Below are 15,662 nucleotides of genomic sequence, written 5' to 3' on the forward strand. Positions count from 1 at the left end.
CCGTTCTGGCGTTGCGTAAATCAGTGTTGTATGCCTTTTATACCACACTTTTGCGGGACTTTCGGTGCTCCAGCCCTGGAATTGCCGTGTTGCGTTTCTGTGGGCTTTTGTCATGCAGAGATCCCATTTTCAGCTGCATATTTACCTGCGAGGTCTCTTCTTCAACGCCGCGGTGTCTGCGTCGCGCCCCATTCGGTCAGGTGCTGTTGCGTGGCTCCCCGCTGCTGAGCGCCGTCAGCCCCTCAGTGGTGCCCACTCAGACCGCCTGCCGCAGGCGCCTCCTGCTTCGGCCCGCGCTCCATGGTCTGCCCCGGCCAGCCGAACCTGTGCGCCGTGCGCTGCGACAGCGTCGTCGAATGCGCCGACATTTCGGACGAGCGGAACTGCGCATGCGCAGGACCGACTGGCGCCCAGTCTGCAGTGCGATGGTTACTTCGATTGCCCCGACGAGAGCGACGAGTCTGCATGCGACGGTGGGTGGCGAATTCCTTCCCTCCCTGTGATATGCACACCAGGCGTGGTCTGTGTGGAGAGCACGATGTCCTCGGCCTGGCTCCCTTGTGGCTAGTGGCTTGGGTTTGGATTCCTTTTGACGTCTTGTTTGTTCCATGTTAAATTGCTGTGGTGACAACCTTTAGATGTTGACTAGGAAACTGACCGACCAAGCAATGATTTCAATTGACCTCGCTTCTAACGGGATGCATGGCCAGCTCGTCACCTGGGGGATGCGTTAAGCGCGACCTGGCTCATGATGCAATCTGTGATCTAATCTGTGACCTAACGTTTACCCTGACCAGTAAACTAACCTGACCAGTAAACTTACCAGTCTTATGACCTAAAAGGTGACCCAACCAGTGACACAAAGATAAGGATATTGGGTGGTCTGATCTGTAATCCAGCGGAGGATCCAACCGGTCATCTGTCCCGCGACTTAATCTGCGACCTAATTGATGTCTGCTGACCTGCGAAGTAGGGTTAGAACCTGACCGGTGATTCTGCACTAACCGATAATGATGATCTCAACCGATTTACCCACCCACGGGGGACAATTTGTATTATATTGTGAAGGCCCTTCCCCCTCTCCCTCTCCGATCTGCGATGATCGATGATTGATGGTCGTGATGCCTCAAACGACCTTGTTTGCAACGCAGGTCATATATTGCTCGGGTCGCATAGGTCGCACGTCAGTAACTATGAATGCGCTACCTGGCAACCGCCAACAAACAAGTTTGGTGGTTTTTCTTCTTTTGGTGCATCACTGACAGATCAAATGCAATCAATTTTAGAAGTTTCGGCAAAAAGACTTCAGTTGAAACGTTCAAATCAGTTGCCTTTGAAAGTGTGCGTATTATGATACAACGGGACCTGCCAACCTTGACCTGGACCTGGATCTCTGGCCGATCCAAACCATCTGTATAAATCCATCGATGCTCGAGCTATTTCGTTGTTTTAGCCGATTTAATTCAAAGTTGCGTCCTCCATTTGGCTCCGCCACTGGAAGTCTAGTTACAATGGCTTGGTGATCAAATGAAGTCATTGTAACAGTGCAGTATGTATATGAAATTCCGTGATTGTCTGAGTCCTGTTTTCCCCAGCTTGTTTATCATAGCCGAACACTAACATGTCTGGGCAGCACCATTCCGACAATGGTCCCAAGCGATCCTCCTCCCAGAAAGTCATAAGACCGTCCCTTCAGAACTTCTCGCTCCAAAGCAGATTGGATTCTGTAGCCGCTAATGATATGAATTGCAGTCGTCTAAAGACAACGGCATATTATTTTACCCGCAACCGCTCTGATTTTTATCGCTGTATAAATGGCGAATATATTCTTTGCAAATAGTACTGTACATCGTATCTAGTTCGTGAAAAACATGGCAGCACTATGAGTATGCTATAAGTGTAGTACACAGCTGAAATAATCCACAGTGACCGTAAAATGCGCTGCAACAAAGCTTGACTGGTAGCTTATGCTCACCCATCCCAAAGCGCGGGCGTGCAAAATAAAGCTAAGCTTCATGAGACGAACCGATGGATTTGCATGCCGTTGCTTTAAGATAAATTAAAGCTTTTATTCAACGCTGACCACGATTAACACGCGCCCGGGCAACCAGTTGGATACCCTTCGCTCGGGTGGGGGGCCGGGGGGGGGGGTCAATTTGACCCCACTGAGATCTCAGGAACTAAGAGAGCTAGAGACACTGAATAAGAGTGTGTTAACTGTGCGTGAGCTCACTTTGGTCAAAGTTTGAGATTTCTAGGTCATGACCTTCGAGTGAAAATAAGGTCAAACATGGTCAAATTACAGGTTGGTCTCCAAAAGGCACCTAGAACCTAGATAACTGTCGTAAGGAAAACGTCACATGGTCTTTTAAGGCCAGTGTCCTTTTTCGACCTTTTTAGGGTCACGGCAACCGAAATAATTCAAAGCTGCCTTGAGTTTTGCATTTGAATAAGAAACTCTGATTACGCTAGGCAGTATTTTCCTAAAAACAAAATGTTTACCCGGGTCATTTTAGGGCAGTGACCTATTGTGATCTTTAGGAAAATGCAAGGTGTATAATACGGTTACTGCTATCAATAAAATCGAAATGGGCGCCGGAAACTACCTCATACAGCAGGCCCTAGAGTAATAAGACAGGTTGGTCTTGACCGTGGTCTGACCTGACTGCTCTGACTCTAGGTCAATTTAATTTGCTCATTCAATTGTTGTTTCTCCTAAGGAGTATCTCAGAGATGTATGGCTTCGTCTAACACTGCGTTGTTGGATCAGATGGAACGATTCCGTAGGAAATTGCCTTCGCTGAAACCATGGCCTGACTTTGACCTACCATAGGCCAGCGACCATACAAGTTATACCTAAATATTTGATGCCGAACGATCCGCTATTCAATTTGCTACAGCCATGAAAACATTTGGGCGGCTACATCTCGCCGTTCTGAAACCATCGCGGAAAAACCTTTGAGGGGTCAATTTGACCCCCACCCGAGAGCGTGTTAAGATTAATTTAAGGGTTTTGGCTAGCCGACCGGACTTCGTTGGTGTAGACGGTTGTTGCAATAACAAAGATTCTTTATTCTCCTGTTTTTTTCCCGAGGAATAAGGCTAATGCTACTATCTTATTCATGTGTTTATTGTAAGGTCTCACGAAATCAATGGGTAAAAGAATGCGTCTTTTGACGCTGCATAATTGATTTAGGTTATACGTCGATTTCGCCCACGAAATGAGAAATAGCGAAACCCATAATTTTGTTTCTGGGATTATCATATATTTATAAAATTACAAAAAAAACGACTCCACTGAACCTCACCGATGGCAACTTGTGATATAGCCTGTCACCCAGCCCATGTCCGAATCTGTAACTGAGTGTTTGACCTAACTGATGGCCTAACTCATGACCTTCTGATGACCTTCCCCATCAACTACCCACGACATTACCCGTGAACCTTGATCTTGACCTTGCACGTGAAATAACGGGTGTCAGCCTGTTGCGTAGCTTTCCACAGAACCCGTTATCTGAGCCGTCACCTAACCCACGAACTGGCGACCAACCGATGTCTTACTGCCGACCTCATCCGTGCTGAAATGATAGCCCAACTGGTGATCTAGCCATTGATCAGCGGTATGATCTGAAACCTTGTCCGAGACCTGACGTGCGTGCTACCCGACCACTTAGCTATGACCCGAGCGATAGCCCAAGCTCTGACCTGACCTGGACCTGACCCTGACCTGGCCCTGACCCGGCCCTGACCTGGCTCTGACCTGACTCTGACCTGACTCTGACCTGGCTCTGACCTGGCCCTGACCTGGCCCTGACCTGGCCCTGACCTGGCCCTGACCTGGCTCTGACCTGACTCTGACCTGATCCGGCCGGCAGGCTGCGCCGTGGACGAGTTCTCGTGCTCGTCCCATCCAGCGCTGGGGGGACGCTGCGTGCCACGCCGACTGCGCTGTGACGGCAAGGAGGACTGTACCAACGGCCGAGATGAGCAGGCCTGCCTCCATCTCAGCAGTGACGTCACGCCTCGACAGGTGACGGTTAGCCGTCACAATCGACATGTGACGTTGCACTGCAACGCACCGTAATGTGACGTCACAGTTAAGGATGTCATGTCCCGTCGAAGTGTGCAACGTCACGCTCTGGCACGTGACGCCATATTCAGGCAGTCGGCACCACATTCAACAGGTGATATCGCGCCCAAACACGCAATATGTGCAACACGCCTGATGTGATGTCGCAGCTGCCGTTGACGTCACATGGTTTCGTCATGTTGCATGTCACATCACATCACATCATAAGCTGCGTGCACACATGATTACGTTGATAACACTATAGATAGTGCGCTTAAGGTGCAACCAACGGGTTTTTGGCAATAGCTGTCGGTCGCCAGGCGTAGGGGGCGTGCGATGGCAGGATACACATATGGCCACGGCATTGCAGTAGGGGTCGTTACCAAAAAACCGTGAGATTCGCCAGAACTGGATTTCGGGGGAGACTGGCTGACACTCAAATTTATGCCTGGGGGATTCGCTGGTATTAGGGCTAAAGGGAAAGCTCTCAGGAGGGGGGGGGGGGGGGGGACGATAGCATCGTTCATATATGCCACATTCCTGAAGAGAACGCTTATGAAATACCATGTTTAATGCACGTGATATTTACTCATAGAAAGATGACGATTTGAGCTTGCACGCATCACACATCGGGGCATGTATCACGCTCTCATAATCAACCATGACTAGCCATGCACGTTTAGGCTTGGTCGCCGGACACTTTATAAGAACAGATTTACTTATCTTCCTGTTTGGGTGGAAAATCACCACGGACAATATGTCTTGACGTGTGATGCGTGCTACCTTCAAATCGTTCACATGTATGAGTGATGCCTTACACGTGCCTGTGATGTGATGCCTGTGTAATTGAAATCATTTGCATGCGTAATTGATGCGTGATAGCGTGATCCCCGTTTTCTTGAACTCGCTTGTATTTTTGAATGGAAGCGGAATGCGTGACGCCTGTTTACTTGCATTCGTTTCCATACACACATATCCTTATCCACATCCTTGCAGGTGTACCCCCTGGTGGTCAACTACGGATTCATGCATCGTCAAATATCCGGCAAATGGCTTCCTGTATGCTACAACGGCCAAGACATGCAGCTCTACGCCATTGAAGTTTGCGAGCAGATTGTCGGGAGATACACCATGTGAGTATTGTGTCCATTTCGGAAAATAATTTACGGGATTAATACCGAATAAAATCACGTCAGTTTTTAACAAGCATGTGATCCACAAGAATTTCATGAGGTGCGTTGGCAACTGCCTTTAATATCTCAAACGCCAAACAGATGATTGTTTCCAATGCTACGGGAACATGGCTCGTGCGACAGCTTGATATGCATCGCAGTTGTTTTGCCTGAGGTAGAAAACACTGGGTGATTGACGCTGCAGCAGATTGTAGGCCACTTATCTGGAAAAACCAATGCGATGCAGTGAATGTGAGTACGGTTGTTTTCCAAATGTCTGTAGTTGCGTATGTATTGTTACGACAATGCCCTGGGTCGCCTTGCTAAAGGACTGCATTGCCAAGTTTAGTGCGGCGCAGCTGCATCTGGTGAAATGTCGCCCACCATGTCTTGTCCGCTCGGGGAAAGAAGCTGCTCCGCAGCCTTGCACCATCACCTGTAAGGCACGCCGTTGCGTTGCGCACGTTTGCCTCTTGGTGTGCTGCCATTAACACTCAGTCGTGGATGGATCAGTAAACATTGATTGCAAGCCAATCCAACTTTTTGCACAATCTGTATGCCTAAAACGTAATTTATTTTACGATACTGAAAGTCCCAGCCATCTGGATGGAGGAGGGGGGGTGAGCCCCAATGCACGCAGTGACAGCATGTTCCCGCTACGCTCCAGTACCGCAGTCTGCAGTGACCGAGTCATCCCACGGCATTTCAGTGATCACCAGTAACCTAGCACGCCTTCGCTGCTCTAGTGTTCACCTTTGCGCGAGCGCCCCACGTGGCTGCAGTGCCACCACAGTGCCCCGGCCAATGCCCCTCAGCGCTGTTCTTTGCCGCAGCGGCACGGCTTCGTCCGGGCCGCGCACGTACCGGCCGGGCTACGACGGACCGTTCGCCGAGCTGGGCGGGACGTTCTCCGAGGTGGCCGCGTGCCGGACCGGCTCGGCCGTGTTCGTCAAGTGCCCGCCGCCAGAGTGCGGCCACAGCGCGGGGCAGCAGACCTCCGGCAGGTCACGGGAGCCGCGCAGCCAGGTCAGCCAGCTCACAAAGGTCACGAATCAGGCTGAAGCGCTCACGCTGAGGCCTCACCAACCGCCCTTAGATGATCCTAATGTGGGGGGCCTTTCAATAACTCCCGCGTCACGGACGGGCTCTGGAATCCCATCTCGTTTTTCTTCATTTGGATCTAAAAAACAACTATCGCCGCTGACAACACGCGCCTTGGTCATGTGCCCAGTAGTTTCAAACTGATGAAACCCTTAGGGATTAAACCGTTGGAAAAGCTTACAAGTTTTTTTGTCCGGTTGCGACCCGCGGGTAGATAATGCTGACTCAGAAAAGCAGCTTCTCGATCTAAATAAATCTGAACCAAGTAAAATATCTATAATTTCCTCATAATTTACGCCAAGGCTTACTTTTATCGCAACAAAATATTTGCAGAAACTTGACAGTGTAAATAAAAAAATTGTTGCAGAAAGACACTGAAAGTTCGTGAACTGCTCTCAGAAAGACGCTACCGAAAACAAATCCCGAGCAGTTTTTGTCGTTCTTAATGCATGCCTCTAAGCCATGAGTTTTTGGCGGCCACAATCACTTTTTGTCAGCAAAGTGACCGCAGCTATCGATCACCACTATGGTACACACATATGCACAAATACGCAACACAACTGTTAGCAATACACAACTTTCGTCCTCACAACGCTCAAAACTTACCACTTATGACATTTTTAGTCCTCCGACCATGAGATAAGGTCTCAAAACGTTAGAATGTACAGAGGTAGACGATCATGCAAGTGATTATGTTTGAATAATCTTTTGTCTCATCGATACTGCTACGCCCAGAGCTCTCGCCGTCAAACGAAACGCCAAGGAGTCCATTAATGCGGAATCGGCAGCCGCTTTCAATGGAACATGCTAAAAGGAAGATATTCTGCCAAGACAGTATTTATTATATATTATACATATATGTGTGTATTTGTATATTTATTATATATATATATATATGTATATATAATTTTCCGAACAGCTATACATACTTTACGTGACACTGATCCGAGTACTGTCGTTGATCGTGGGATTGTACATACCTTACATGACACCGATCCGAGTACTGTCGTTGATCGTGGGATTGTACATACTTACGTGACACCGATCCGAGTACTGTCGTTAATCGTGGGATCGCATCACGCAACAATTTTCAGCATCCATGCAGAAAGCGTGGCACTAGACTACCAAGCTATATGCATTGTCTCAGGCAGCCTTCTGTCAAACGCATTCGGGGTAACAGACCAGACCATCAAATAGCTCACTGGCGCAGCGGTCTTAATATTTAGTTGACTAGGCCAGGATGTACTTTTGGAGATGTGCCCACATCAAATCGTCGTAAGAACAGGGGTCATCCCCCATTGTTCTTGGAGAATGGAGCATTTCCTGATCAGTTAAGAGCATCCAAAATGCAACTTGACAAGATAAGTTGTGAATCGCTTTTAGAAGTTCTGACTTCATGCGAAAAAGGTCTATGGATTACAAAGGGGTTTGATGGCAGAGGGGGCGACTCCCGCAACTTTGGCAAAGAGAAACTAGTCCCATGGCCTTGCACGGAAAGAAACTGTTTGGATACCAACTTTTCTCATAATCCTTAAGGGCTTTCGCCGCTAGCACAGTTACGCAGTTTGCTGGCATAATCCTCGTTCTCAAGCATGTGCCAATGACATAAGGGTGGTAAGCGGTCCGCCGGGACGCATTCTCGGCTCTGTGTGTGTGCATACTTTTGGCCAACACATGCATGCACGTCCTACACATTGGCTCGCGTGAGAGACAAGAAATGACGAAGGTGTGAAGTGGCAACATAATTTACATTAACACGGCCCGTGACCTTCGCGAATCCAAGCGACGGGCGAGATCATGTGGGGCCAAATGTAGCGGTGAGCAGGGATGGCTTGCCAATGAACACAAACTCGGATTCCGCGGCCTGTCACGCCCTCCTCCCACAGCCGGAGTGGTTGGCCGCCGCTGAGACCCGTCTGACCGTGGGGCAAGAGCTGACCTTCGACGCGGCCGACTTCGACCTGCAGACTCCGCCGCCGCCGCCGAGGCTGCCGCCGCCGCCCGCGGACATACCGGAGGACGTGGAGGTGTTCCAGCCGGTCGTGAGGCGGGGGCACCGCGGCGAGCGGCCGCCGGGGCCGGCGGCACGCGACCACGACGGTCGGATCGTGGGCGGCGCTCGCAGCGCACCCGGCCGCTGGCCCTGGCTGGTGGCCATCTACAGGGACGGCGTGTTCAGCTGCGGCGGCAGCGTGCTCACCGCCCGCTGGGTGTTGTCGGCCGCCCACTGCTTCCAGAGGTGGGCACCCATCGCTGTCACAGGCTGAGATCACTACGACAAGGAGTGAAAGCAGATGGCTCCGGCGCTGAGAACACCGCGTTAAAGTGTGAAAGCATACAGCTCCGGACGCTGAGAACACTGCGCAGAGGAGTGGTAGTACATAGCTCCGGGCGCTAAGAACACTGCGTGGAGGAGTAATAGCACGCGGTTGCGGGAACAGAGGGGGGGGGGGCTCATTACTTCGAGCCTTGGTGAAACATCGCTTCGATGTGAGAACTTCCCGGCTTAAGATGCAGGCACACAGCGCTTCCGGATTGAGAATTTGCTGCTCAGGGGTCGGAAACACGAGTTCGGGAGCCAGATACACTCCTTGCAGTGGTGGGAGCTCTGCCCGTGGGGATGAAAAACGTGTTTCAGTCACTACGAACACGGTTTCCATGGACGAGAACATTGCCATGGTTTCAAAGGCAGCGAGCTGCTCCTGGTGGCCAAGACTAAAACCAATGCTTTGGATGGTGGGGACACCATTATGAGAGGAGAGGACTCTGCTTTCAGTTGTGAAATCGCTTGGCGTGGTGGAAGCGCTCCACTGTCATCCTCCAGCTGTCGATGGAGGGCAGCAGCGTTTCGATGAGCGAAAGCTGTAAGCATCAACATTCTGATATCTGCCATCGTGCTTACAAACTTTACAAGATTTTCATGACTGAGTCGCTGAGAACGTTGGTGTTTTCAGGTTCGAGAGATACCGGTACGAGATTCAGGCTGGCATGCTTCGCAGGCAGAGCTTCGCTCCATACGAACAGTCTCGCTTCGCAAGTCACATCATCATCCATCCGGACTACAACAGGTACCGGATCAGGCTAAAACGACGCTTTCTTATCAGCAAAACAAGGCCTTAAGACATACGTATTACATCGACAGTTGTCAGTGTTTGATATACTAGGCGGTATTGGCTAAACGACGTTATCAATAAACATTGCCTATATAGTCCAAATTAACAGTATAAGCTGTGTTTATCCGTGATAGAAATGCAGTAAGCTCCTCACCGTGCAATGAAGGTTGATATCTGTTAGTTGACAACTAACTCATAAAACGACGATCCTCTTTGCATTATTACGCCCCTTGGAAGGAGACAGACGACAAGAAACCTTGGAGTGTGTGTTGAATTGTCTCACCCTCTTGCAACACTTTCTTGCGTGCTAGCACAGTTTAAGGCGGTGGTCTTTTCAGTGTTGATTGTACATGACACATAATCGGAATGCAATGGGATCTTTATTTAAGGACGCGGCACTGACGCTCTCTTAGGCTGCAAGCTGATGACCACTACTTAAAAATACAATCGTTTGCGTGATAATAAGTGTGTATATTAGAACATTGCGATCACCGCACCCAGACCCAGCAATGCTTTCATTGTCACGGCTTTCTCTGCATGGCTTCCACGTCACCGTGTCTCGTTATGGCTTCGTCATGCCGGGGCCGCAGGCGGATCTACTCGAACGACCTAGCGTTGGTGCGGCTGTCGCGGCCGCTGGCGCTGACCCAGTGGAGCGCGCCCGCCTGCCTGCCCGAGGCCACCGACGTCCTGGCGCCGGGCACGCGCTGCACGGTGGTCGGCTGGGGCCAAGTCGATCAGGGCGGCCCCGAGGGTAGGTGACTGTCGATAGGAACTGCACCAAAGGTGAGTGACGGCCAACCAGGTCAGCTGGGACAGGCCGGAGGGTAGGTGGCGCACTCCACATGGTGGCAGACTCCTCCGGGTGATGCACGCGGCGAGGCAATGTGCACAATGCACGAAGCCGCAGCGCACCCACGCCAGAGGAGCATGGTGGATGAATGGCATTCGAACAGCTATTTTGGGTGATGCCAAGTCATCGTCTGAACCGTAGGGGACAACGGGGATTTAGCTGCAGCGATTCCTTGGATATCAAGAAACCCCATCACATGCCCTGAGATGAAAGACGGCAGGTGATTGTGGACCAGACCAGCCAGGGATATCCTGGGTGTAGGTGACTATAGTCAGGCATTAGCGACAGAATGGTGCTCACTAGGCCTCATCTCATATTTTGTTCTATAGAAGTGTCTGTCTTTGCTGCATGTGAACGTTCGCTGTGAAATGTCATGTGTCTGCCGCGTGTCTGCGACGTGTCTGCGGCGTATCTGCCGCGTGTCTGCCGCGTGGCTGCCGTGTGTCTGCCGTGTGAATGGAAAGTTTGGGTTCGGCTTCCACTATTGGAGACTTTCACGGCTGGTTTTCCTTCACAGCGGTGAGCGGTAACACTAATGACCGTCGCTGTTACAAGCGTTAATAAACAGGCCAGGAGCAACTAAAAGGACATTTATGAATCGCAAATGTGTCACTCAGCTTCTGTTTGCACATTGGATGCTCAGGGATTGCGCCACGCTGATGTTCGGTTGCCCCTGATGATTGCCATCTGTCCTGGGGTGCAGTCGATGACATGATGGAGGTGGAGCTGCCGGTGCTGTCCTACTGCCCCGAACGCTACGACAACATCACCATCGAGATCTGCGCCGGGCCCCTGGAGGGCGGCAAGGACTCCTGTCAGGGCGACAGCGGCGGGCCCCTGCTCTGCAGGTAAGGCTCGCTGCCGCCACGTCCGTACCCCCACCAGGGTCGCGCCTCCCCACCGATTTGTACCCCCCCCCCCTCGTTATTACGCACTCGCGATGTTGCAAGTTCGTGGTCTTGCAGCCGCACTGTTTCCAACTCCACGATAGCGTCAGTTCCAATCCAACGGCAAGACCGTGAGACTGCGGGTCGGTGTTAAGCGGCCTTAAGCGTTGTTGGGTGTTCGGTTCATCGGTGTTCAGCGGGTTAACGGTTGATAAGTGCCGTGAGATTTTCAACAGTACACACAGATCCCGGAGCCTACAAAAGCGCATCACTTTGTACCGTCTTAGTCCTCACACCCCATGGGCCGGCCGTCGCCAGCCTAGGTCACCCTGATCGGTCAACGCCACCTGGGGTCGACGCCCAGCCGTTAACGGCTTACTGCTCGGTGTTGTTATGAGACGACGGCATGTCAGGATATTTTCGGTGAAGTTTTGTGCGTTTCTGTTTGCCAACAGTGTTACTGACCAGGAAAGCTTTGCGAAATTGTGCGAGGCCAAGTGAAAAATTCCTCCGCCTCATTACGGTCTGTGCAACCGGGGAAAATCTGCAGCATCCGCCATTGTTGCAATAGCTGGGCTTAATAAACTGGTTTAGAATGTAAGACGTGCCACAACCTCGGCTTAAATTCTTGCAGCCTATGATGACCTTGCAACATCGTGTGACCTAATGTGATCTTGCATGGCATGTCACGCGATGTTTGGCGCCGCCAGGTCGGCAGACGGCCGGTGGAAGCAGCACGGCATCGTGTCCCACGGGCGCGGCTGCGCGCTGCGTAACTCCCCGGGCGTGTACACGCGGGTCTCCTACTTTCGGCACTGGATCGACCGGTTCACAGGTGCAATTGGCGCGGGGGGAGGGGGGGGGGGCACGGGTCTGATCTTTCGTGTCGCCGGCTACGTTATATTTGGTATGCTTGAGGTTTAATCGGTAAAGAACATCGTCGGGATGACTCAGTGTGGTCGTTTGTCATCTTGGATTGCTGTTTTATGTCTGCAGAGTTGTACCCTAGCATCAGTTTTCAGACGGCTTGGAGATGGAGCGTATCTCACGATGCTTTGTTGATTACTGCATGCAATTGATGGTCGTTCAAAAGTCAGCCATTGCTGTAGAGTACAAGAGTGACAGGGTGTCCCAGGCAGCAGGGTGTCCCGGTTAGTGACGGGCTACCAACTGATTACTTCACGACGGAGGCTGTCGGTACCAATTTTTTAGAACTTGGTGACAATCAAAATGTTGACTCGGTATCAGTAAACAAAATCTTGCCCAACGCAAACATCGTGAAGGAAAATATTTGCAATTGAGGGGTGGCCTCGTGTAGTTTGAGCGGGCACTGGACATTAATATCAGTGAAATGTTGACGAAAATATTTGCACCAAGTAGCAAGTCATGCGGGTCAGATGGTACGGGCTGTACTTGCGAGCCCTGCCCGGAGATGCTGTGCGAGAGTGTGTGATTTTAGCCAATTGACTTCAGTTATATCTGGGAATCGTGCTCCCAAACGCCAGTTATAAGCGATTCTATCAATATATTTTTATTGGAGTGGTCGCCGCGTGGCTTATGGAATTATTTTATTCGAATGGCATTACTATATCGTCATGCATGCCAAAGTGACCTTGACGTACTCTAGGCTCCCATCTCCGCGGGCGCAAACCTCAGAAACTAGAGGAGCCTGGGCTTTAAGAACGAAGGGCTGTAAACCGTACCGAGTGATCTTCAAGATGGCTACTTCAGTTCAAAACCCCATGGAACTGTAGAGCACTCCGTTTAATGGTATGCATTTCAGCAAAATCGCATGGATACAGTTTCACTGACTACTGGACTTCTGATCGCCGGCGATATCTTTAGGCCATAGCTTTTAATATGTGGGGAAACAAGATTCACCGCCGTGATTACCATGCCGAATGTTATTTATGCAATAAATTTGTGAACCCGTGGGTATTGATTCGGGCGCGCGCAGAATGTTAGAGAAACATTGCGCTATATTTAAGCTGTTCATCCAGTTCTTGGCATGCGCTTCATCCAAGAGGGCCTCCGGCAGAAGAGTGTGCTGTTTGGGTGACCTGACAGCACGTCTGGCCGCTCGCCAGCCGTGGACACTGCCGGCGCCGACCGGTTTCCGAAGCAGCGCTGCCCGACGCGACTGTGCCACCTGAGAGGCGGCATGTGCCTGACCGAGTCCCAGTTATGCAACCAGCAAGTGGACTGCCTGGGCGCCGAGGATGAAAGGTGATGGCCAGCCAAGGGGGGGGGGGAGGTCGGGGGGGGGGGGGCGGGCCGACGAACTGGGCTGAGATGGACGGGGAGGGGCCAGGGAGAGGAAAGCCGAAGTATGGTCCAGATGATGGGTGGTCCCTTACTGAGCTAGTCTACAAAACAGCAATAAATGGACGGTCTATAAGTCTAAGGAATCCAACTATGTTAGCATGACACCTTAAGCCCATTTGGTGGCATTCCAGATGAGTCTAACTTTCATGATTGGCAGCGAACAGTCGCAGTTTTGGCTTCCCGGTGCAGGGAGCGGCACTACCAACAATTTTGGCACATCATGTAGTAGTATAGGACTGATCTTATTTTAGCCAAGATGGTGTTTGGTCATTGAGCTCATGACCCACTGACCTAGTAAATGACACATGTGCTTGAAAACCAGCATTCCGTGTTGATTTGAAAACTTTTATTCACCGTTAATGATCGGCAGAAAAAAACAATGCCACTAAAATTATGATGCCTTTCAGGATGACAAAACTAAGTGACATGACAGGGCGTGGGAAAGTGTCGAAAAAGTACAATGGATGCATCACCGCTATGTTAAACTTATTCGACACTGGCCTCGCCATGTGACGACATGTGGTTGTGACGTTACGCCTCGCCATGTGGTTGTGGCGATATCGCAAAGGTCATCGAAATATTTGAAATGATTTGAAAGTGGTTTGCGGAAAGCCATCGTGAAGACGGCTGCTGTTTCTGCACGACGGCTAGCATGACCCCAACCGGCAGATTCTGCGGACCAGGCGGCGAGGAGATCTTGCCCGTGTCGACGCCGGCCAGCCCGCCCGTGTCCAACGCCACTATATCCTCGGCCACCGCAGACGGTGAGGAGGTGGCCTGCCGGCCCGGTGCCGTCTGTGACGATCTTCCACCGACAGCTGGACACGAGGGGACCGCCCAGCGTCGTGACTAGCGCCACCTGTCCGGCGACCGTCGGGCTTCCGTCCAATCCCGAGCGACAAGTGTGGTTTTTACTTCCGTATGCATCTGTGCCACGCAGTAGGGTCCCTGCTTTGTTTTGTCAGTGTTGGAAAAGGATACCGTGCCACTTAACAGCCCCCACTCCGCGAGTCACAGCGAGGCACACGGCCTGGCATAACTGCACGGGCACATCGGGCGATGTGCCTCGCACCGAACGACCCGAGATGAAATAGCTTCGCGCGTCGAGTAACTGCACTGAACAATCCCTGGTCAAATCAACTATTTGGTGATGGAACACCGATTCGAACGTGAACTTCTGTCTCCCAACACCTTATGGACAACGCTGTGTGAATTATCTGATCGGAGCTATCTTGTCGGTGTGTCTTATCCGCCGCGATCTCCCGACAGGCACTGAGGCTTTCGCGCCAACTGGATCAGTGGTGCGTTCTTAAGTTTTGGACAACATTTGGGTCTCTTGAGTGCGAGGTACACAGCCTAGTGTAAAACCAGACTTGGTTTCAGGCGCCGATGAGGTTTTCGGCCCGCCGGACGTGCCGACTCCCCGGCCGACATCCGCGGCCGGCGCAACACCCCCCCGCTGTCTCCAACGGCTCGGCGGCAGCCCTATGTGCGGACGACGAGTTTAAATGTATCAGGTAATCCAACACACTAGGTGGAACATGCCTGGGCTTTCTTGCCTTGCCTGATTTACTAAAGCAGAATGTTACGATTGAACCAGACATGTGCCTAGGTCTCAAAGTTTTCGTGAAGAAATGGTGTCTGGTTCCGGAACTAGGGAGAACCTCGGAACCAAGCTGCCACTGAGCCGGAGTCCAGCTAAAACTCCGGAACTGCACCGGCGTTCAGCGAAGTCCAGCCGATACTCATGCCCTAGGCTGACATTTAGCCGAACTCCAGCAAAAACTCAGTGGATGGGGTTGCAATGAGATTAAAGGTAGCCAAAACTGGATCCAGCACTGAGTTTTGCAGAGAGAGACAACAGGAGTCAGAGTCCAGCGTAACACTAGGCCGAGAGATTCAGCAAAAAACTGCTACCCAGCCAGTGATGCAGTCAGAGATCTAGCAGGACTAGGATCCAGCCTGGTATTACGCTGATGATCCATGAAAACCCAAACAAGTACAGACTTTGAAAACCAGCAAGGACCACGATCCTTGTTCGAATTGCAGTCGAACCAATGCTTATCCATTGAGTGTACTTTCATGCAAGTGTTCTGGGCGGGCAAAACCAATCGAAGACGAAGAACACACCGATTAGAGCCA

General features: G+C 51.2%; 1 protein-coding gene and 1 long non-coding RNA gene across 2 annotated transcripts; both read left to right on the forward strand.

The window, feature by feature from the left end:
• Positions 1–391: 391 nt before the first annotated feature.
• LOC119092146 (serine protease nudel) lies at positions 392–13,377 on the forward strand (the record flags this gene model as incomplete). The annotated part of the gene is made up of 10 exons (XM_037215122.1): positions 392–473; positions 3,876–4,030; positions 5,066–5,202; positions 6,075–6,267; positions 8,229–8,581; positions 9,297–9,410; positions 10,046–10,209; positions 11,012–11,156; positions 11,906–12,030; positions 13,283–13,377. Coding segments are annotated over 10 exons (1,563 nt in total), but the record flags the coding sequence as incomplete, so codon positions are not given.
• Positions 13,378–13,382: 5 nt separating this feature from the next.
• On the forward strand, positions 13,383–14,977 carry LOC119092730 (uncharacterized). Its single transcript, XR_005093534.1, has 3 exons — positions 13,383–13,421; positions 14,190–14,284; positions 14,904–14,977. It is a non-coding gene; the product is annotated as an uncharacterized LOC119092730 (long non-coding RNA).
• The last annotated feature ends 685 nt before the right edge of the window (positions 14,978–15,662 follow it).

Source organism: Pollicipes pollicipes, unplaced genomic scaffold, assembly GCF_011947565.3.
Source record: "Pollicipes pollicipes isolate AB1234 unplaced genomic scaffold, Ppol_2.1 Scaffold_3447;HRSCAF=4054_pilon_pilon_pilon, whole genome shotgun sequence".
NCBI lineage: Eukaryota > Metazoa > Arthropoda > Thecostraca > Pollicipedomorpha > Pollicipedidae > Pollicipes > Pollicipes pollicipes.